The sequence below is a fragment of the Galleria mellonella genome, unplaced genomic scaffold (assembly GCF_026898425.1).
Source record: "Galleria mellonella isolate WM207_F2 unplaced genomic scaffold, CSIRO_AGI_GalMel_v1 utg65, whole genome shotgun sequence".
Classification (NCBI taxonomy): domain Eukaryota; kingdom Metazoa; phylum Arthropoda; class Insecta; order Lepidoptera; family Pyralidae; genus Galleria; species Galleria mellonella.
In genome coordinates, this window is record NW_026442138.1 from 1,653,170 (window position 1) to 1,679,036 (window position 25,867).

General features: G+C 35.1%; 1 protein-coding gene across 1 annotated transcript in view; it reads right to left on the minus strand.

The window, feature by feature from the left end:
- LOC113519897 (homeobox protein homothorax) overlaps nt 1–25,867 on the minus strand; it is a 409,098-nt gene that overhangs the window by 177,435 nt on the left and 205,796 nt on the right. The window contains exons 8-9 of the mRNA XM_052900545.1: nt 25,701–25,709; nt 3,782–3,880 (exon numbers count right to left, since the gene is read on the minus strand). Coding sequence (XP_052756505.1) covers nt 3,782–3,880; nt 25,701–25,709 — 108 coding nt within the window. The remainder of the gene's footprint in view (nt 1–3,781; nt 3,881–25,700; nt 25,710–25,867) is intronic.

Sequence of the window (25,867 nt, forward strand, 5' to 3'; positions counted from 1 at the left end):
AGATTTTTTTTAAGAAAAATAATTATAAATAGATTAACAAAATACTAAAGAAGTATTTAGTTTATATCTATCCAATGAGTAATTTATTCTAATAGTGGAAACAGGTTGAGGATGAAAATGGAATTACGTCCAGTCCGTCATTCGTCGCTACGAGTATTTTTGAAGATTACGGTAGACAAACTTAATGCGTCAAGTGTCGTAGCGGCCACATTAACTTCTTAATCAACTACTAGCTATATCCCGCGGCTTTTCACGCACGATTCGGTATATAAAATATCCTATGTGCTAATTTAGGATATAACCTATCCGTGTACCAAATTTCATTCAAATCCGTTTAGTAGTTTTTGCGTGAAAGACTAACAAACATCTATCTATTCATACAAACTTTTGCATTTTTTACCTAATAGGATATTATAGGGGGAAGGGATTGTTAGTAATGCGGGCTACCAGTCCCATTGCTAGCAATATACCCTGCCGAGTAGACCTCTACGCGGTCCTTTTCATCCTCACCTATCATCCCTCACTGGTTAATTATATAAATAATGAATTTGTGTGAACACAAACTACTAACAAACTACACCTACCATGTTTCTTGTAAATAAATAAACAAATAAGTAGTATTAGATTATAAAATTTTATATATATATATATTATATAAAATTATATATGATTGAAATAAATCAAAATACATACTTACAACTACAGCACTTTACAGTACAATATAAATACAGTACTTTATAGAATAGTCTATTAGTTTTTTTTTTTCTAAAAAAATTGGTCTTGGGACGTTAAGAAATGATTTTTTTTATACAACTTAGAATGGCAAACAAGCTGACGGCCCACCTGATGGAAAGTGGTAACCGTCGCCTATAGACATGAGCAGTACCATGGACATAACAGAGTATACTGTTTCGCCCATGATACCCCCCATGCGTTGCCATTCCTGAGGACTCAGGTGTTATTCCTCTGTACCCTGTAAATTCATGCCATATCCCATCCTTCAAACCGAAACACAGCCATGCAAACACAACTGCTTCACGGTTTAAACACGAATGGAATGAAAAATACAACCGAATTGAAAACTTCTTTTTTTAAGGTCGGTTGAAAATAGCGACAAATACACTTATTATGTATATTTGACTGAGTGTGGGCGAAAAATTGTATTCAAAAATAAATATCCAATTGGGTTGTACATATAATCTTAGTAAGTAATTAATTATTATTATTACTCATGTCCGAGAGTCGCCCTCTGGTGATTTCGTGCATAACGAAAGCGGACTAGAAACTACACTTTCTATTTAGTACCTAAGGAAGCACCAAGCAAGAGACAGTAATTTTTACTCGACTAATAAGGTAGCATTCCTATGTTATATTCTAGTGCCGGTACTGACTATATAAATTTTTACAATTTCCACTTGCGAGTAAAGAGTATTCGATTTCACGACCTTGCAACATCGAAATGACACCGAGATCGTACACAAGATAACGATGAGCGATGGGCTGTCATTCAACGCTGCGCGCGCACTCGATACTCGAGACCGGAGCCCGTACTCGATACAATCGCACATCACTCGATGCCCGCACATCACTATTTCGGAAACCATAGAGTCCAAAATGGCGTTTGACAGATGTCAAACGCGAAGATGGCGCGCATTTCGTCAGCTCATTATAGTGTATCGATTTATTTGTCATCGGTTCACATCTAAAAATATCTTTAGTTAATTTTAAATGTTTCTCGGTAAACATAAAGCATAGAATAAAAAAATGTTGGAATTGTAATCTAAGCTAAGCACCCAAGATATTCTGGTAGGCAAATGATTGTAACTAAAATTTCTTTTTTTTAATATAGCATTTGTATTAGACAATTTAATTTTATATTCACTTTTATTTCTTTATACATAATAAATAATTTACAAGTACTTAGTACCTATTGAGTATAAATGTAAGTAAGTCAGGTAAATAAAGATACTGTTAAAATTTGTTCAGTTATATAAATAAGTGTAATAAAATAAATGCAACAGTTAAACTTTTTTTTTATTGTTAACTGTCATTTACTACAGTTAACAATAAAACAATTTTGATTTGTATTGATAATAATAATAATAATAATAAACACTTTATTGCGCACAGTAGAGATGTATACAAGGAGTATTTATACAGAATGTGCATATACACAAGGCGGCCTTATCGTTAAAAACAATCTCTTACAGACAACCTGGATTGATTGATTGGTTTCTATTCTACCAACTTCAAAAAGAAAGAGGTTGTCAATTCGGTTGATGGTAATGCAGATATTTCCTCGTTGTATATAAATTGTAAAAATTGTAAATTGTACCTTATGTAACTGTATCTTTCTTAAATAAATATTATTATTATACAATTATTGCATCTTCGTTTTCAAACGATCATTATATATATATATATATATATATATATATATATATATATATATATATATATATATATATATATATATATATATATATATATATTTTTTTTAATTTTTTTTTTGTATTTTTATGTTTGTTACCTCATAACTCAATTATTTATAACATATTTTGGAAAATTATTTTTTTAATTGAAAGGATATACCTACAGTTTAGACCCATAGACAGTTTATTAAAATCAATTTAGTAGTTTAGTTTTTAAAAAAACAAAACTGCTCGGTTTGTTGTAATTGAAGTCGATTTTTTATTAACTTTCAATCTTTTTTGAGCAAACAAAAAATTTGTATAAAAAAAATATTAGATAAAGTATACTTATCTAGTGTATTATGTAGTGTACACTATTTTTGCAGGCTTTATCTATAAATACGCGTTCCTATTGACCTTGCGAGCATTTCCAACGTGTTCACCTCGCAGAGGCCGCGCCGTGATGGATGGCACAGTGCCACGGTGATGTTGTTACCGTTACAAGTTCAACATTATAACTTTTTGTCTTTACTTAGAACTTGATATGAAACTTTCATGTTTACTTAGAATTGTATGAGAGTCAATACATAGTAAAGGTAGAAAGTGTCCTATATGTAAAAGAACAAGATTATCACCAAATCTCGTTTCATCAAAATCTATCCAGCAGTTTTAATCGTAATGTAATTTATTGTGTATCGAAAATTTATTAAAACTCCTCTCCATCCAAAGGTTGCCTGGAAGAGATCGCTCTTAGCGATAAAGTCGCCCATTGTTTTCTCATTGTAATTATTTCTTGTAATTATTTATATTTATAATAAGTTTACTATTGTAATCTTTTGGAAGAAACAATAAAGAGTCTAATAGAATCTATCTATCTATTATTTATTTATTTAAACTGTATCGACTAATAAAATGTGGTACAAATGACGGACTTAATGATATAGGCATTTTGTACCAGTCAACCGTTAGAATATGCAATAATTATGAAAAATGATTTTGAAATGGATATGGAGAAATTGGTTGTGCAAAAATGCAGTCTTCCAGTTCTGGCAACTAAAAAAATAATCACAATTCATAGACACTTAAGACCTTCATAGACGATGGACATTTGTTCGTGGACGAAATTATCCTTTACATAGGAAAGCATGCTTACCTAGGTAATAACAAAACAAGTGTGCATTGCAGCGTGGAAATTTACTAAGAATTATACTATAACTCGCCGATCTTAAAAGCGTGTAGAGACGAGGAAGAGAAATTTTGTCCGCGAATGAATTTGTCCATCGCATGCGCAGGCCATAAATAGAAATAATTTAAAAATGGAACACATAGTGATGTGAGCACGAGCGCGTGAACCCGCCGGCAATATTTACCTGGGTACTCACCGGGGCTACCCAGGAACACTGAGGAGTACACCCGCCGCGCGACGTCCGGCGGCGACGACCACTCGCGCCGCGACGGGCACCATTTGCCTGTAAAGAACATTTCAAATTTAGAATCTTCAAACATACAATCCTTACTAATATTATAAATGTGAAATTTTGTTTTTTTGTATATTACTTTATAATCTTAAAGGCTCATTGCAATATACTTTATCAAGTCAACTTCTAGGTTCCCCCTGGACACCATCTTGGTTATTTTTTTTTAATTCGACATGTTGGCCCATTTAGCCTTGCTTTCGTCTTACCTTCGCAGGCTGGGTTACCATTTCATTTTCACCCATTTAAACGCAACATTTTTACTTTTAAAAATGGCTGTTTAATTTTTTCATATTATATCTATAGTTCTATACTAATATTAATTACTAATTCATACTAATATAATGAAGAGAAAAAAAAAATATGATTTATTTATTTCTTTGTAATGGATAATCTCAAATACTATTCAATCAATTAAATTTTTTTTTTACCTATAAAAAAAGCTACATTGTCAGCGAGTACCATAGACTATATATTATTTTTGAAAATTCTATCTACCCGAGCGAAGCCGGGTCGGATCTCTAGTGCTATTTAAAATTGTAATATAAAATTTATTTAAGTGTGTTTTGAGCCGTTCTCTAGTGAGAGCTACAATAATCGCGACCCTCCTTTATCGTATAGAGAGATAAAACGCCATTACAATTCGTACTAATGTTCTAGGGCGACACATGCGTGCGACAACGTTCCTTCAACCGATTTCGATTCCAAAGAAGAAAAAAATGCTGCATTAAGCTCTTCCCGCCCATCTAATGGATTCGTCCAACTCTCCCAGGACCTCGGCGTCATTACGCAAAAACACAAAAAGAAGAAAAAATACCGGAGTAAAAAAATACCTCTTGGGAGAACGAAGGTGTTGCCACCCCTAGTCTTTTCTTACCCTAAAAATAAGGGGAGGCAATATCATACACCATTAGCAATTTCGCTACTTTTTTAACGGTGTCAAATAGTATAATATTAAGTATTTGGCCGATAATAGAGTGTAGAGAAAGCTGTAGACATTTTTTGCACTGGCAACATTATATTAATGATTAGTCACCTTGATTGTAATTTACAACCAAGCCAATGAAAATAAAGCGTATAAAGTACCGATAATAATTTAATGCATAAAAAGAGCAATGCTCTTTTTAATTCTCTAATTGTTGGTACGTACCGTACTGTGGTGCAGTGTGTTTGTTGCATGCAGCGGGCAACTCCACGGGGGGCAAATTTCGAATTCAAATTTTTAAAAGAACCCAACCACCATAATTTTCTCTCGCGTTATGTTCCTTTTTCGAAATTCGTAATTCGAACAAAAGCGCGCGCAGCGCAATGGTGCATGCATGATTGATAGTGGAGCAATGACGTCGCGCGGCGCGAGTCGGAATGAACATTCGATTTTTGAAAATAAAAGCCCTTGACCTCTGTTGTACGTTAAAAACATTTGCCTCGTCTTAAGCACTATCCCGGTGTGATCTCGCCGCGTTACTGCCAATTTGCGTGATTTTTTCACCCCCAAAGTACAGAACTAACTCGGAGGCATAAAGTAAAATTACCTCGTTGGAAAAAAGCGAAAACGACCCCATCGCCGAGTCAAGGTACAAGTTAACGCCATAAACAAATACTAAAAATCTTGTAACCGAAATAAGGCGGCACTCTAAATAAGAATTAAAGTAAAATTGCTGAGGTGTGACTCCCCCGGCGCGCGGCGCGAGGGGATATTAAGGCGCACCTCGCGACGATATTCATAACGCGAAAAATTGTAATAACCTGGCGAATTTCAGAATAGGGCGAGCCGAGGTGGCAATGCTATATTATTTATATGAGGGCGAGCCCCTTGCCGGGGGATTTGTTAAGGAAATTGTCTAAATATGCCCGTTATATTCGAGTCGCTCGTGTGTGACACTCACAAAGGACGTATTACACGTTCTGTAGTTTTTATTAACATTCACAATGAAAATAATAAAATGCTACAATATATTTATTAAGGCAACAAACTAGTTGTATTGTTTGTAACGGTTATTTTTTTGTTTTAAATAAAGAAAACTATCCATTCTTTGCGGTGATTGTTGGCAATGTTACTTTAATATTCTAGTCTAGCAACACTATTAGCGCATTCTGTATCCTCGGCACAATAACTGAAGACATTTCTCTGAGTAGTGTTCCTTTCATTAGCTATCATTAATTTTATGTGACGAATAGATATTTTCTCTTTCTAATAAACAGTAAATAAACAAAGTTATATTTTTTTTTAATTAAGCACATAGAAGAAAGCAAATGTCGTTAGAGTATACAGCCAAAATTTAAAAATTAGATGTTCTCTATCTATTTTAACTATAATAATATGTTAATGTTATGTATATACACCCACCCGTTCATGTTCTTTTTTTCAAGGGACGCGCCATCTGTTGTTTGTTGGTTAGAATATAAACATTTTTAAAAATACCAACAGTATCTATACGTATATTTCAGAGCAACACTTCTAGCCAACATTCACAGCTGTGTAACCAATTATTAAACAGCAATTAGAACGAACAAAAACATAGAAAACAATGCCAAAGTTCTGTTTTGGAAGATACCAATTACACATTCATAATTCTTTTTCTCTTTTCCGAATTAAAACAATCGCTGCGTCCGGGGGGAACTGTTTTGATTTCTATCATTCGTGTAAAGGAACGGCGGATTTTTATAATAATAGTGATTGCGTGAATCGGAAATTAGATCTTTGTGGGGCATAATTTAAAGAAACCAACAATTATTTTTACTCGATAATCACTATTAATTATCGTTGTAAAGATGGCCCGTTCCATTGTAGACGGCCGAGTTGGAGCTTCGTATCGTGTACGCGACGCACCGGTTTTTTTTTAACTCATCGTTGAATTCACCTGGCTTCCCGCGTTTTTTGCTCTTAATTGTTTCCATTATTTATAATTTATTATTAATTTATAAATAGACGACCAGAAAAAATAAATGATATTTACAACACAACTAGTTCTAGTTATTTTTTTTAAATATATTTTTGCTTTTTATATATTAAGCGTATATAAATGAACGTTATTTGAGTGCTGAATCCTCAGGAATGGCAACGCATGGAGAGTTTTATGGACGAAATAGTATGCTCTGTTATGTCCATGGTACTGCTCATATCTATAGGCAAGGGTACCACTTTCCATCAGGTGGGCCGTCAGCTTGTTTGCCATTCTAAGTTGAATAAAAAAATATATAATATATGTAAGTGATCGAAATTACTCCTGTCTATTACTATTAAAAAGAATAACTTGTTATTCCTATATTAAGAGTCGCATTAGCTATTGTAAATAGGTAGTTAATGTGTAAAACTTCGCAACTGGAAAGTGGAAGTCTTGGACTATATATAAAACTTATTTCATAGTGTAAATTAATTAAAATTACAACATAGCAACAGAAATAAGTTTCAATAGTCTGTTATGTATGAAGTGTGAAACTAGAGTCGTGTTAATTTCCTTTATATTCAACTAACGTGAATTTACTGGGTACAGAGGAATAACACTCGAGTCCTCAGGAATGGCAACGCATGGGGGGTATCATGGACAAAACAGTATACCTACTCTATTATGTCTATGGTACTGCTCATGTCTATAGGTGACGGTTACCACTTTCCATCAGGTGGGCCGCCATATCCCACCCTTCAAACCGAAACACAGCCGTGCAAACACAACTGCTTCACGGTAGTAACACGAATGGGACAGAGGTAGCCAAGCAATCGACTTTTGTACAAAGTCTCCCTCTGGAATACATTGAACAAATTAGTATAAATTGGTAATGTTATATTAATCATACAAAATTTAATTGAATTGTTATATTTAAGACTTTTTTTTTATTTTCTCACGCTATAATACACTTATTAACTGTGTTACATAAAATGGTTTAATACATGAGTATGTATAGGAAACTTCTTGTAGATTACGAAATTAGAAGTTTACGTACATAATCTTGAAAACATTGATAGAAATAATGTATTGAAACTGGTTTCATACTACTAGTTATGTTATATATAGGGACAGAAATTTTTAAAACAGTTCGTAAGAATGTGAAGTAAAACAAGATATCGTTTGATTAACTAAAATCTAAAAATATTAAATTTAGTCCTTGATTTAGCTAAAATCTTTAAAAATATCTTTTGTGCTGTCTCTTTGTAACAATTAGGAGGCAAAAAAGAAATGTAACGGCAACAAATAAATAATCCCCACCAGAGCGGCAGCACCTGCCCGGAGATACCTGTACATGCACCCGAATAAAGGCCGAAGATGTCGCTCTTCTCACGATAAATCACTCGAGTTTTTCTCCTCGGAGACTCCCCGTGTTTTATGTGAGCCTGGTACTCCACGACTGTCGGCCCTTTTTCTTTTCCTTTTTTTGTTGGTGCATCTTTTTAGTTTCTCGAAATATTCGCTATTGTTTATATATGTTGAAGAAAATGTATCTTTAAAGCTAGATCCATGGGATTCATGGTGTTTTATAAGTGTTTATCCGATACAATAAACGTCTTACTGGTGAAATTTTTGTCTTATGTGCTATGGAGGAAAAGGATTGTTAGTAATATATCCTATTAGGTGACTTCCATGCAGTTCCCCGTGGAAATCATCGTGGTTAATTCTTGTCAAATTCGTCACAATTTGATCTGACTTTCTCCTCACTTATCATTTCTCACTGGTGCCCCGTCAGCATATACCGATACCGCAAGCGATACTCCTATTAAAAAAAAAAAACAATCTTGTACACATATTTTTTAACATTTCTTGTAGCCATCGATAAAAAATCCTGCTTTCAGCAATAATAAAGTGCGAAAAAAATAGACACTTTTTAAATACAAATAAATACAAATACAAAGACTTTACTGTGGATCATAGGTTAAATTAAGGTATTACATGAGTTAAATAGTATCTCCATGTCCTGCTATATAAGCGTACAATATATGGAACAGTTAACAGTATTAAAAAGGTATAATAAAAAAAGCTTCTAATACTTTATCTTTGGTTTGCCAATTATCTTTAGCAATATCATAAAAGCGGCGGTAAGGGGTCCGTACAGGTATTGGCATCAGACACGCGTACCTATTTCAAAATTGAAACGTATCCACGCAGCAAAACTCGGTAAGTCACTTTATCGAAAATTGTAACGTAAAAGTTGGCCGGGTACAGACGGTAGGCACAGGCGCGCGTCCAACACACGTCCTAGGAGCCAGTGTTGCCAGAAACAATTTTTTATTTCTATCTAAACTAAAAAATATCATGAACTTCATAACGATATTCTTCACTTTTACCTTTTTGCATCAAGTATTGGGTTTCGCTACATTTTACCTTGTGACTGTTATGCGAAAAAAGGTCGTCAAATTCTATGTATTTATGTACTGTTAAGAGATTTATGAACTCACAGAATACACTCACAACACACCAAAAAAGCTACAATTCATAAATATTAAAATGATCAAAAATTACCCAAATTTGTCCACACGCATCGTCTTTTTCCCCAAAATTTTCGCAAATATCGTTACCTACAAGAAAAGAGCATATAAAATTCAAGAGCATATAAAAAAAAAGAATTATTTTTTTAAAATTAAGAAAAAAAATACCCAATCTGGCAACACAGCTCGAGTTTCACATAAAGCAATTTCCTTAATGGCTCACCTATACCTCCCGTTGTAACTGCGTTTGATCCCCGATCGACCCTCCCATATGTATGTATGTACATACTATATGCGACACGCCTCGGTTAGTTTTCCAACGGAAATGTATATATTAAAAGTTTCAAAAGTTATTGACTGTGTTATTGATCGATTATGTATTGATTTTGATATCTTATTTTTTTTATACAACTTAGAATGGCAAACAAGCTGACGGCCCACCTGATGGAAAGTGGTAACCGTCGCATATAGACATGAGCAGTAGCATGGACACAACAGAGTACACCGCTTCGCCCATTATACCCGCCATGCGTTGCCATTCCTGAGGACTCAGGTGTTATTCCTCTGTACCCAGTAAATTCACGCCATATCCCATCCTTCAAACCGAAACACAGCCATGCAAACACAACTGCTTCACGGTAGAAACACGAATGGGACAGAGGTAACCAAGCAATCGACTTTTGTACAAAGTCTCGCTTTCTCGTTCTTTTCAGCCAAACTTGCAATCCTAACGGGAATTAAAATAAATATTCAATAGTTTAAGATAATAAGGGCATATTTGGTAATTAATTGGTAATGAGGAGGTCCTGCTTAGGGTTAAGGAAAAGAGACAAATTATTAAAACTATTGAGGACAGAAGGGAAAAAATGTTAGGACACTTGATACGACACGACGTACCTATGAACATTATAATAGAAGGTAAGATAGAAGGAACGAGGGAAAAGGAAGACCAAGGCATAGTTACATCAGGCAGATCAAGGAAGGAGTTGGTGTCGTGTCGTATCAAGAGGTGAAGAGACTCGCTAAAAATCGTAGTGAGTGGCGAAAGCTCCACCGACAAGAGTGCAGCTCTTAAATAGGATAGATAGATAGATGGGCGTAGTAAGGTTTCTTAAGGGTTGGCAATACGCACGTAAAAACTCTAGTTTTTTTTTTTATGGGTGAATATGGTATGGTAACCCCGCCTGCGCTAACGGGATACGCTGGCGGGGCACCAGTGAAGGGTGATAGATGAGAATGAAAACAGGCCAGTTAACCCATCATGATGAATTCATTAGGAATAAACCATGATAGTTTCCAGGGAGAACCGCGAGGCGGTCGATCTGGTTGGGTATATTGCTAGCAATGGGATTCTCAGTCTCCATTACTAACAATCCCTTTCCCCCCTACAACCCTAGTGTTACAGGCGCCTATAGGTAACTGAACTGCTTTCATCCTCATATACTATTTTTAATTATTTTTTACCAGAGGGAGACTTTGTACAAAAGTCGATTGCTTGGGCACCTCTGTCCTATTTGTGTTTCAACCGTGAAGCAGTTGTGTTTGCATGGCTGTGTTTTGGTTTGAAGGATGGGATATGCCGTGAAATTACTGGGTACAGAGGAATAACACCTGAGTCCTCAGGAATGGCAACGCATGGGGGTATCATGGACGAAACAGGACACTCTGTTATGTCCATGGTACTGCTCATGTCTATAGGAGACGGTTACCACTTTCCATCAGGTGGGCCGTCAGCTTGTTTGCCATTCTAAGTTGTATAAAAAAAATCATTAAAAAAACATACAACTGGTTCTAATTTGATGGAAATCTCATAGATAATCTATTAATTTATATTTAATTTAAAAACTTTATTAAAATTTTACCTTCCTTTGTTACATGGATACATATCATAATATACATAATAAATTGATAAATTTATGTGTTAAAAAAAAAAAACAGTTTAAGTTTATATAACTTATTTAAACTGTAATGGATAATAGTAATAATTCATTTTTTATTGTTATATCACTATAATTAACACATCAAGTTCGTTAAATCGTGCAAAATTACTGCTTCTTTTTAGATAGTTTTAGTGGGAACAATGATATGGTTATAAAGCTGATCTTATCTGTAGAAATGTTATCGCATCCATTAATTTTTTAAAATTTTAATATTTTTTAGTGAAAAAATACCAGTTCAGTATACAAAGAGCCTGATAATAATCATAATGTTTTCCACGTATTATAGTATCGTCACTGCAAATGTCCACAAATCGTCACAGTCGTAGAATACTGACGGATCTGACAAATATTACATATATAGATCCGTCAGTATTCTACGACTATGACGAAATGGACGTCAGCTTCCTTCTTGTAAAGAATTACTTTTTATATTTAACAAAATTAAAAGATTACATTAAAATATATTAATAAATTTATAATATACTTAATAATCAAGGAATCAACGAGAAAATGATAGAAAAGATATGAACGAAAGCCTCACTGCGGTTGCCAACCCGCCTGTCAAGTGTGGCAACTACTGGTAAAACTAACTGGTAAAAATATTACACACACTAGCATGTATTTGACACACACACGCGTATATACTCTTTTGTTTATGGTTAAAGTCTGTGGTCAAGTTGAGAATAGATTAATGTTGTTTGTCATTAATATTATTTGTCTATGGTCTTACTGAATGTCAAACATAACCATAATAAATACATTTATCACAATATATGTTGTGGTCGAATTTCGACCACGGGTCGACCACTAGAAATAAATAAATATATGTAAGTATGTAAGTTTAAAATAGCAAAAATATTTTTCGAATCGTTAATTGTCACACCATATCGCTTACAGTTACCAATTTCCCAGTACAACTATACATGTAATAAAAAAAAAATGCATTTTAAAAGTCGTTCGGAAACGTGCCTAATTGCTCCCGCCCAAGGTAGGGCGGGCCGCCCGCCCCACATCACCCCCTACTAGTACACCGATAAAAACCATTATCGCGTGCACGCAAACGCCTTTTACTGTCTTTCTGAACTTGAACCTTCCTCAGGTAGACTTCGAAATAGCGTAAGACAACCGGCCGCTGTCAAAGGAAAATATATCTTCCCGTCAAAGCGTCAAGGTGTGCTTTCCAATGGGGGCGCGGAGGGTCGTTGCCTTGCCTCGGGGGGAGGGTTCCGTCGGCTCCTGACGTATAACTCATCCGTAGGTACAGAGTTCCAGATCGATACTGTACCTATTAGGCGTGCAGTCGAGTGTTTGTTTTTCGACGGGTTTCCTCGTATTTACTAGATATGTTTAGACATACGAACATACAAGGGTGTATATAGTATAATATATATTGTGACTTCTTTATCATTTATATTAAAATAAACTTGTTTACAAGCACTTTTAAATGGTAATTTTTTTTAATCTACTGCAGTGTTCGGAAGGTTGTTATCTGTTGAGAAGAGCCCGCAAGAAACTAAACAGTTACTCTTTTAAATCTCTGTTAACATTGTGTGTATCTATTTAAACGTACTATGTCTAAAATTACATGGTTATAACGCCAATGCATGATCGATTAACACCATGCACATTTGTCATTCAAGTAATCTAATTTAATTATTTCAGTTTATAAAAAAAAATTACTTCAAGCACAAAGCTCAGTGTAAAAGCTCGAATAAATGTTTTAGAACTTTATTTGGATCGTCAAGTAAATTGATTATTTTCAGATATTATTAAAAAAAAATACTACTATTTTTATTTCTAATAAATTGTATATGAACCAATACGTAATTAAGCCTTAATCTATAGCATAGAGTATCATTATCAAAATCGGTATAGTATTATAAATATGCATATACAGACTGCCATACATAAAGATTTCTCTTATACTCTTTTCCTGTAGACCAGAGGGAGACTTTGTACAAAAGTCGATTGTTTGGGTACCTCTGTCCCATTCGTGTTTCTACCGTGTAACAGTTATGTTAGCATGGCTGTGTTTCGGTTCGAAGGGTGGTATTTGGCGTGAATTTACAGGGTACAGAGGAATAACACCTGAGTCCTCAGGAATGGCAACGCATGGAGGGTATCATGGGCGAAACAGTATACTCTGTTATGTCCATGGTACTGCTCATGTCTATAGGCGACGGTTACCACTTTCCATCAGGTGGGCCGTCAGCTTGTTTGCCATTCTAAGTTGTATAAAAAAGTTCTAATTATTATTAAAAAAAATGGCTACTTGAAAATGCTTTTTACAATTTGAATCAATTCTTTACTTTTTGACAATTATTTTTTATATTTACATTATAAATAATTTAATTAATATATATAAGATGATCATTAATATATTCTAATGGTGACCATGTGTTAGTTTGTGACAGTTGATTGACGTGCTACATTCTATTTTCAACTTTATTTGTATGACTGTTAAATAAATAACGTTATGTAGCTAACTGTATTGTACGCTCGATGTATGGGTAGGCTGCGTTTCCCTTTAAGACGTTAATAACATCTTACGTATAATTATAATGTACAAACATGACTCACAATAAATATTTATTCTATTCTATTCTATTCTATTGCAGAGATTTTGTAAATTTATATCCAATAATCCAAGATCAGACATCAAAACAGAGTAAGACAAGTGGCCCAATACAGCTTTAAGTTATCGCAGGACCCAACTTTAACACAACACGAAAGTTGCGTTAAACAAGACAAATAACGCCGTATCATGCTAAATTTATATATATATATATATATATATATATATATATATATATATATATATATATATATATAAGTGAAAAAAAATCCACGAAAAGTTCAACGGCCCAGAGCGTGGTCGTAGTACTCCGACGCTATCCATTACGCCTGTGACAGCGCCGCGTTTTTCACCACCCGCACTTTGACAGCGGCTGTCGGCGGCCGCTGACAGCTGTCAAACGCGGCCTTGACACTGGCTTGACAGTCCGTCATCGATCACGGTGAAAGTGGAGCGATGTGTCTTGTGACGTCATCGGTTATGTATTCGCCTATAACGGGGTCAGTGGCACCGCGAATATTTATGTACCTAAGGACAGTTCGCACCCCGAACGGGGCAGCGAGAAATGATCGCTGACACTTCACTTATGACCTTTAAAGAAGTCAACGAAAAATCATCGAAATATTGATGAAATTAATAATATATTTTATTTATTATAATTATTAATATTTTGTTTCACTAAAATCTACTTTGATCATGTCAAAGTTTAAAATGTATACAGGAGTAAATCTTTGTATTTTATTGCAAAAAAAAATCACCGAAATCGTAGTATAGACAAAAAATGGAATCAAATAAGGAACTTTGTTATTTCAATGTCGTTTAAAACACACACATACAATGTTCCCTCCTCAGAAATGACAGTGTTTGGTGGTTGGCGTGGACGTCACAGTGTATACTGTCATGTCCATAATTGTAGCTGAAGTACAACTTATCATCAGAGAGAAAAGGGATTGTTAGTAATACGGACTCTCAGTCCTATTGCTAACAATATACCTTATAAGGTCGACCTCCACGTGATCCCCCCTGGAAACCATCATGCTGAATTCCAGATGTATTCATCACGATGGGTTAACTGACGTGCCCTTTCATTTTTACTTATCAGCCCTCACTGGTGTCCCGCCAGCGTGTACCGTCAGCGCAGGCAGGGTTACCATTCCATAATCATCCATTGAAATTAAACCAGTTATCATCAGGAGGGCTGTCAGCTTGTTTGTCATTCCAAGTTGTATAAAAAAAAATAAGCTACATATATCTATCCACAATTATAATCGATTATAAAACATAACAATAACACCAAATGCAGTTAACAAACAAAATATACAGAGGTCGCTTTCCGCCGACTCATGATCGGAAACTACAAAATGAGAGTTACACCCCACTACCCCAGAGTGCTATGGAGGCCATGAATAAAAACTTTAGGGCAGTAATGGTGTTTTGATAGTGAGTGTACCAGCGCAGTCGGCTACGAGTGTGATGTGTTTGACACGTGTTGAACACGATGCTCAGATTGACTCCGCATGGTCACGCTCAGGGCGGTGAGCGCCAAGCATGGTTTCTTTATTTATTTATAGTATCACCTATATAAGATATTGCGAAGAATTTCAATACATTATATACTAGTGGATTAGGTGTAACTGTTTTTACATTTATTTTAAACCGACTTCAAAGAAAGGAGGTTTCTCAATTCGACCGTATATATGCTTTTCTTATATTTATATACAATATTTCCTAAAATGCTATATGCATACGTTTTTGTAGTCGACCGTACATTATTTTTTTTGGGGGTGCAATGGAATGGTAACCCCGCCTGCTCTATAGGTGTACGCTGGTAGGGCATCATTGAGGGATGATAGGCGAGGACGAAAGCAGGTCAGTTGACCCATCGTGAGATATGTGGCGATTATAACGATTGCTTACTGCGCGATTTTTAAAAGTTAACGCATAATATATTGTAATTTACAGGAGAGGGGGAGGGGCGTATATCCTCTGTCCCCTTCCCTCCGTGTACACCTTATTTTATTACATTTGAAGCGAACTTAATCCAAAAATAGTATAGCAATGACAAAAATAGACAAAATTTGTCTCTTATTTCGGGTAATTTAGTGAGGAGGATAAGAAAAAAAAATATTATGTAAATCATAAACATGAAATGTAAAACACCAAACCCTTCTTCCTATAGTTGGCTAATAAAAAAAGCAAAAATACACTCCGATAGAAAATTGTGCCAGTCACGAGGGTCGGACACATACCCGAGCGTGGCGTCATTTTCATAAATTTCACAACCCTAGCTTTCGTCATTTAAATATCAAGTTTATTACATTCCACCCAAGGTCTGTTTTCCGTTGCTTAGTGACAGCACTTGAGACGTTCCATCGTTACGTACCGATGCTCGAATAAATGCGGAACGTATAGAAAAATGTGATTATTCATGCCGACTTTTAGAAAAAAAATTACAAGCCGGTATGACACGGGGTCTTACGGGCGAGGCCCGCGCCTTTTTTTTAAAAGGTTAGGCGCGACTTTGTGGGTCAATGCTCTATGTTAAAACTTACAGATGTAGCTATATCAAAGAAACGTCAAGGATTCTCTTTGCCCAAGTTTTTTTTTTTTTATATTCAAATTTAGAAACAGAATTCTAAATTATTAAATACCATATGTATTTAAACAATACCCATATCTAACGGCGGTTGCCAACCTGCCTGCCTTGCGTGGTAACTACCAGCCAAATCCCTCTTGTAGGGAGGCCCTATGTAGCAGTGGACAGTTAACGTTTATTATTAGTTTGTTCGTATTTTAAATTGCATTTTTTTTTAATATTTACACATGTATTTTATATTTTTTTTTTGCAGAATTTATGGACTAAAGAGGTGTAACATCATGTCTCATGAGAAGTACCATAAATTTTACACTTACAGTGTGCTTTAATAGCCATGGTACTGAAGGATATGATTTTCCGTCTGATAGTTAAAAAAAAATTATAGTAACTGAAAGTTGACTTCGTGTAGTTAAATTTAACAACAAATGTTTCTGTTGGATGCCTACATATATGTATAAATTATATAAATAAATACTCAATAACCTTCAATATCTCGAGCAAGCTTGCAATCCAAAATTACCAGGCTCTCATAAACAAGGTAGATTATAAATGTAATTAGCCAACTCGAAATACTCCCTGAACGTGGCCGTGGCAGGCGCGGCGGGGCGTCTTCAGGGCACCATACTTGCTTACACCGCCCCAGCGTTCTGCTACCCTGGTAACTACTGATCGATAATGACATGTTTACTGCCGTGTACCTGTTGTACAGCGTGATGATAATTTACTAAGTACCTACACACCCCATTTGGATTTTTACCTTGTAGATTTGTATCGGTTTATTGCGTATGGAAGAGGGGGGGGGGGGGGGGAGGCGGCACGCGACCGATTTTGTTATTTATAATGTTATCATCCATATATTTTAGTACATTTTATTGAGAAATTATTTGAACTTGTTTAGTATTATGGTAGGCTTCATATAAGAGGTTTTTACACTATCATCTCTATACATTTAAAGGCGTTTAAAAAAGTTTATATAATTTACTTTGAAATAAACTATTTTTATTATTACTAATAAAAAATGTAAGATTATCTTTTACAAAAAAAAACAACTTGAATTAAGGCAAAACCATTTATTTCGATTTAAAAACTAAACCACTGAACCGATTTTGATAAAATTTCTACAAGACCAATCTGTAAATGTATCTTTTTAGATAAAAAAAAAGAATTTCCGAAATCGGTTTATAACTGACGGAGTTATGAGATGTTATCTCATTACTTTATACATAAAAAAATACAACTAGATTGAGTACCTTTTATTCAGAAATCGGTTGATAAATAAGAAAGAAAAAATGGGAAAGTTTATTTAATGACACTTTTTGTATATTTTTAAATTCAGTAATTTTTTTCTACAACTTAAAATGGCAAACAAGCTGACGGCCCAGCTGATTGAAAGTGGTAACCGTCGCTCTATAGACATGACTAGAGTATACTGTGTCACCCATGATACTCTTCACGCATTGCCATTCCTGAGGACTATCCCTCTGTACCCTGTAATTTAATTGTCATATAAACAAATAACTAAAAATTTTAATCTAATCTTTAATTTATTGAAATCCAAAACATTGTATTATATTATTTGTAAAGTCAAGTATCAAAATTTGTTTGGAGTTTTAAATCTTGATATTTTAATAACTCGACCAAACGTCATAAAAAATTTTTTAAATGTAGTATTTGGGATCAAGAGGAGCATAGAGAGACTATATTTTATGTCAATCGGTTAACATATCCATCTAACGTAAACAAAATGCGGGTAAAAGTAATTAAAAAAATAATTCCCTTTAATTTTAATTCATTTACTTTCCGACCGTCGCGGCGGTCGCACGTCCGCGCCGGCACCCGTGTCAGTTCACCCTTAAAAGACAACAGGCAATAAATATCTCGCATTCATAGTTGCCGAACAAACTAAAACCGTATTTAGGCATCCCTCAAAAACTTGGTGCGTGGAGGGGGGGTACGCGGGCGCGGGGCCCTCGGTAACTAAATTTTGAACTGTCACGTAGATTAATGATAGCCGCCCGTGCGATACGCGCGCCGTTAACTTAATATGGACACGACATCGCTGTCAACGCAAAAATAAAAAAAACAAAATCCGAGAACAGAAAATTAAAATGTGTTGCATTATATCATTATTATTTGCCGTGTGGTTCTGGCATAGAATAGATCATGCCTTCCTTTCCCGTGAATGTCGAAAGAGGTAAATAGGAGAATTTAACAGTAGAAGGATGGGCAGCAGCGTCCCTCTTAAAATATCACCAAAGCCTAACTGCGGTTGCCATTCCGCCTGCCAAAAGTGGCAACTACTGGCAAATCTCCCCCACGGGAGAGAACTATGTTCATCAGTGAAAAGTCAACGGCTGTATCATCGTCCTATCATCATTTCCTCATATATAAATTACTGTTAATTTAAATAGGGAGAAATCGCAATAGTTTTTTCTAATTTCAATTTATATTCTGTTTTACTGGTGAAGCACTCATTATGTTTAAAAAAAAGCTAATAATTTTGACTCACTTTGCTAATTGACTTCACTTTATTAATTGACTTCAAAAATGAGACTCTCAATTGGTTTGTGTGTTTTTTTTATTTGTTAATTACTTCCAAACTCCGTTACTTATAAACCGATTCGGAAAATTCTTAAACACATTATCGGAAGCAAATGAAAAAAAATTGTCGTGACCACAACAACGAAACATTAACATTGCATAAGTTTAAAATTAACAATTTTTTTTATTTATTTTAAAGAAAACACCTATTTTCAGATTGTTTCCACAGATATTTCATGAAAATCGGTCGAACAGTTTAGTTTTTATACCAAAGTAAATATTTTTACTGCGATTGAATCGCAAAAAATTAAAAATTTTATGGGACACTAAGTCTGCTAGTTCTTTATTCAGGTGTTGGGAGGGTATGTCCATACAAGACAACGCGGGTAGGCAGCCTGCAGAGCGGCGGCGGCGCGGCGCGGCGCGAGGGTACCGAATGGATTTCGGAAATCGATTGCCACCAAAAATATTTACAGGAACCACGTGCGCTTGCCGTCGCACGCACTATGGTGTGTTTCAGTCGAACTAGCTGTATCACCAGGCTTCGCTTGTGCGAATCAGTACATCAGTATCCTGTTTTAAAAACATAACCGATCCGTATATCAAATTTCATTGAAAGCAATTTTTGTGTGAAATTTGAAGAAGATAAACATTCATACATACAAACATTGTCAAAAACTTTTATATTTATATTACACACTAGCTGTTACCAGCGGCTTTGCTCGCGTGCTGCCACTTATGTCGTGTGCATTATATTATACGAAATAATCCTCTCTCTTGAATCACTCTATCTATTGAAGAAAACCGCATTAAATTCCGTTGCGTCGTTTAAAAGAGCTAAGCATATAGATGGCGGGAAGCAACTTTGTCCTTTGTCCTTTGAGATAGTAAGTTCAAAATATAAACAAAATAATAACTGACTTGACCATAAGACAGTCTACTCATGTTCAATAGTGGTATAAATTAAAAAATCGACTATTCGATCAAATATCTCGATTCGTTGCCAATTTCATTTAGTGTTTTTTGTAATAAATTCAACAAAAATCACTTTTACATTAAAATGTATTTAAACAGATTATATCGAAGACAAGAGCGTGTACTGGGCACTTTATTTTTTATTCTCAGCGATTCCATCCCTTGAGAATATAGATAGAAGATACCTAGGCAGACGAAATCATTTATAAAGCGACTTTTAATAAAATAAGATAATCAATCCGTCTCAATTTTTTTATAGTTACATTACACGATTACGTCATCAATTATGTACCGATTTTGATCATTATTTTTTGCAACTGATAGGGTAGTCTCATACGAATATAGTGGCGATGTAAGCTGACTTTCACGGATCAAAAAACTGCTTCAATTTCGTGTTGAATGAAGTCATTGTTTTTTTAGTGACTTTAAAATCCAGGTGGCCATGTTCTGGACTGCAAATATCTAGTTTATTGTTTTGCCCAATATTCTTAGATTTGCCCATTGACTCACTAAGGAAAATAAGATTGAAATACCCATTAAAGGTCGTTTATTTTAAACATTTCGTAACTGTCAGATTGTTTAAAATTAGAAAAAGAGTGTTAGGTATTGTCTATGGTTCTATTACGTCCTTGATATTTTTTATTTACTTTTTTCTATTCCTCTTTCGTCGTCGACATCGCGTATTCTAAATTCAAATTGTATAACAAACGAAATACGAACATTTTATATTTCGAGGGTCAATGACAAAATTGTATAAGCTTATTAAATTTTATATCAAAAACACGATCAACCTGTTCCCATTCGAGATTAATTTCGATTTCAAACACGACTTGACACTAACATAACTTTGTAATTTACGTCACACATATTTTACACTAATAAGCGGGCTTTATCATGGTCTATTCGCCGCTAACTGCATTTTAATTACCTATATGCATATTAAAGTTATGAATTATTTTCCATGTTATATATTAATCCGAAATTTCGGAACCGCGCGTCAAATTTATGGTCCGGCGCTCGACGGGACCACAGAGGCTGAGCCATCCGATAAATATTCAACATTATAAATAAACCGCGACCTAGACAAGAGCGGACAAAAAAAAACAACCACTCAAATGTAAATTATTAAATACTCTACACTCCGGCCCGCAGTAAACGTCATGACGATCAGCTGATCAAATATATTGCTACTATAAAAAGTGAAAACGCAAACTACTCTGCCCCCGTATAGCTGTCACTGTCCCGCGTATCGGTTAGCCGCGCGTGCGACAGAGACGCAGACAAGTAAGGCCGACCGTCGCGTAAAATGATATATTAATGTCAGCTGTGTTTAGGACCTCGTGAGTCTACAAAATAATAGATGGTCACAAATAAATTACTCGGCGAGTGCATTTCTGAACGAAATTCGGGCGGTCGTCGACCTCGACCGTGGCGCGTAAATCACGATTGATATACGACTTGCGAAGGTCGCCATCTTGAGTGTTGTGTTCGAAATTTGAATCTCTGCTGGATTGGTTTGTTTCAGAATGTGTCAAACACTGCCTTTAATGTTTAACTGGTCGTTTTAGAGGTTCTCTAATTTGAACCTTACATTATTTAGGTTTCATGATTCAATTTCAAGAGCTTTCTTAATAACTTACAGCCTACACTCCGGTATCATACTTTTTTATTATTATTCATATTGCAGTAAATCGTTTTCAAACATTTTGTAATGAATTCAATACCAAAGTATACTTTGAACAAATCTTCAGATCATTATTGCCATTTTTCAAAATAATGTTTTTATTATTAACATAACTTACTTAAAAAACATTTAAGAAGTGTTTTTGTATCAGCCGTCCACTGCTGAACATAGCCTCCTCCATAAGGAGGGGTTTGCCAATAGTTACCATACTTGGCAGGCGGGTTGGCTAAACAGAGTGTCATCCTACAAATGCCTCAATAAAACACATCAAAATTTTTTAAACTGTGCGCTTTTACTGTTTCATGAATTTGTAATTGGCGACTTTCATCACACAAATCACCATTTTCTTCATTCATATTAATTATATTATTTCTATTATATTTTCAGATCTTCATACATTACGACACGAGATTATGAACGAGTGATAATAAAAAACGACGACTCAGCCGACGACGGGACTTTTTTTGTCATTCATGCTCCATCTAGACAATTGCGATCTACAAGTCTTTGTAACACAAAGTCTAACATATATTTGCACAATTGCACGTAGTATATATGACTTTTTGCCTCGTAAAATATAGTTTCCTTTAAAACTAAAACGCATCAAAGTAGAAAGCCGACACGTACCTACATAATGCATTTGATAAAGCTGCACATACGAGTCGCTTATCAGTGCAACTGTTAAAGTGTACAAAGATGAAAATACATTCGTGATGGTAAACAAAAGAACTTAATTAGGCGGTTAATGAGCGAAATGCAATTGCAATTAGAGTAGATGTGCACTGCAGATGGCGCTAGATACTGTCAGTGTGACGCGTGATAAATGGTGTAGTGATATTGTATGACACAAATTGAACAATTAGCCGTTGAAATGTTAGATTCGCTGTCCGATTAGTGGGCTATGTTTTGTAGATGGCACATACGATATGATCGTTCAGTGAAAATGTTTAACTGTTTATAAAGGGGTGGGGGGGGCAAGGGATTGTTAGTAATGGAGACTGAGAATCCCATTGCTAGCAATATACCCAACCAGGTCGACCTCCTCGCGGTTCCCACTGGAAACTATCATGATTAATTCCTGATGAATTCATCATGATGGGCCAACTGGTCTGTTTTCATCCTCAACGATCACCCTTCACTGGTGCTCCGCCAGCGTATTCCGTTAGCGCAGGCGGGGTTACCATACCATTTTCATTCAATAAAAAAAAACTTTATAAAAGTAAATAGAAGATTTGCGATTCTCAGCGATTCTGATTAGATAGATACAATAGTTTTTATTATTTGTTTCGGATAGACTTTAAAAACAAAGGTTTCTAATTGGGTTGTATTTTTGTTGTTGTGGAATGAGCTCCCTGCCGAGGTTTTCCCAAGAGACTACAGCATGGGGTTCTTCAAAAGGGGGGTAAAGAGGTTTGTTCAGGGTCGGCAACGCGCGCGTAATATCCCAGGTATTGCAGGTGTTCATAGGCTACGGTAACCACTTACCATCAGGTGGGCCGTATGCTTGTTTGCCACCTCAGTGGTATAAAAAAAAACACATCATTACCAACCTCGTCGTATCAGTATATTTTTCAAAAAACATACATATATTTGTCAATTGATCAAAGGCGAGCCTTATATATATATACTTCGAGATGTCTAGAGTCCAAAACGTAAAAAAAAAAAAAACTGTTGCTTGTAGAGTATTATTTAAAAAAAGCGTGCCATTTTTCCTATACTATTCAGTTTGTGTTTCTACCGTGAAGCAGTTGTGTTTGCATGGCTGTGTTTCGGTTTGAAGGGTGGGATATGGCGTGAATTTACAGGGTACAGAGGAATAACACCTGAGTCCCCAAGAATGGCAACGCATGGGGGGTATCATGGGCGAAACAGTATACTCTGTTATGTCCATAGTACTGCTCATGTGTATAGGCGACGTTTACCACTTTCCATCAGGTGGGCCGTCAGCTTGTTGGCCATTCTAAGTTGTATAAGAAAAAAAATCAGTAAACAAAGCAGCATACGTATCGGCCTCTCCAGATCATTTCTACAATTACACTCAGAGAGTCGATAGGTATCAGTGGCTCTGTAATGGCTCGATGCGGAACCATTAATCAATTTTGGGGGTCCGTTGGCAGAGATTGTAATTGTCTTGATGGTAAATGGTAGCAATAGAATAGAAAATAATCTTGATTAAAATTAATTATATACACTTTTAAATGTTTTTTTTTTTTTATAGTTTGTCGGATCGGCTTTGGATTCGGATTTATTTGCCGAGAAGAAAACACAAGAAACTCAATAGACTTTTATAATATACTAGCTGACCCCGTAAACGTTGTTTTACCACTTATTGCGAAATATAAAAATCGCGATTAAAATACAGGAGTTGATCGTAAAACGGTGAAAATTTAAAGTTGTATGTATTTTTCAATGCTAAATTATAATAAAATAAAAATAAAAAAAATTGTCAAAAAAATAAAAAAAATAAATTTTGGGGTGGGTCACCCTTATCATTGAGGGGTATGAAAAATAGATGTTGGCCGATTCTCAGACCTACCCAATATGCACACAAAATTTCATAAAAATCGGTAAAGCCGTTTCGGAGGAGTTTAGTAACAAACACCGTGACACGAGAATTTTATATATTAGATTACAGTGAGATAAGTCGTGACTGTCTGATAATGGACGAAACAATTTATATAAAAAAAAATACATACTAAAATTATTAAACTAAATTTACACAATTCATTTTTAAGTATGTATATGTAAAAGAAATGCAAGATAAGAAAGGATTATTGAAAATTCGTCATCCTAAAGGTTTTGATATGTGTTTTGAAACAAATTTTCAATTTGAAAACTGAAAGTGTAGACAATTTGCTCAAATCCAATCAGTAGTAGGTATTCCAACAAACAGCCAAATATCTTTACATTTACCTTAATTGTATAAATTATGTATTAATAAAATATGGAAATTATTCTTTGTTAAATATTCTTTGTTTTTTTTTTACTAATATAGTTCGCAAGGAAAATGTTGCTAACAAAATGAGTCAAATTGTATTCTAAAAAAAAATAGTTATTATTATTATTGTATTTCAGTAATGTATGTACATTTATAATCATATTTACATTTGTAACATTAGTAGAATACTTTGCAAAACTAATTCGACGGAACCAAAGAGGTACGAGAAATACACAGATCACAATCAACGCACGAGCACAAAGCTCATTCCAATAGTAATTAATATTATGAATCGATACCGACACGAACAAATCAACACACAGACGGACAAGACGATAACACGATTTGAAACAAAGAAAAAATCAATCCAGCGCCATCCTTATCTAACAGTATACGCTGGAACAAGATGGAGAGCTTCAATTCGAACACAGCATGCGTACTCTATGATAAATAGCGGAATATAAAAGTTTAACATTCGATTGTTGATGTTTGAATTTTTTTTTTTTATTATTAAAATACTGGCAGTAAACAAATACTTAATATTTTGCGTCAAATTTGAAAACTTTGTGTTCGATTTTTAAACAACAGAGAGCTCATCAGTGTTTCTGATATACGACGTGGTTCCAATAAGAAATTCAATTTATAAATATGCGAATTAATATTCCATCTTGATAATATTGTAATAAAATATTGCGAAGAGTGCGTTTAGGCTTTTTTGCCGGCCTCCATCTATAAGTTTACAGTTCTGCACCATGCGTTTAATTACGGTAAAGGTGATTTTCGATTACGCGATCGTTTGGGCGGTGCAAAAAAATCGCAAGTGCCCCCCGGCCTATCATCGCAAATTAGACATTATGATTATAATGTCAAGAGCTAAATTCCTGTGTTTACTGCAAATGAGAGTTGTTCGAACGCTAATAAATTAACATGCTTTAATGACCTAATCAAAGTTTATGAGTCGAGTCGAATCCCCGGCGGACTCCTAGTGTTGCCCGATTGACTTATTTTGCGTAAAAAAAAACCACGCGGAGACCGTAATTATTTTCGAGTTTTATGAAGATTGGAATTTTTGTTAACATGATATTTTTACGGCGGCCATGATTTATGTGGCTTCCTGCTGTCTCCCACAGATGTACGCGTACTCACCCATCGCATCTGGAACAAAAGATACATATTTTTAATGACGTACTCATAATTTGTACTGGACTAATTATAAATTGAGGAGATACTATTACTTATAAGCTTAGATAATATAGATAGAGCATCGAGTCTCAAAAACGGGTCGACATTTTATCAGCAAATTAACAAATTAG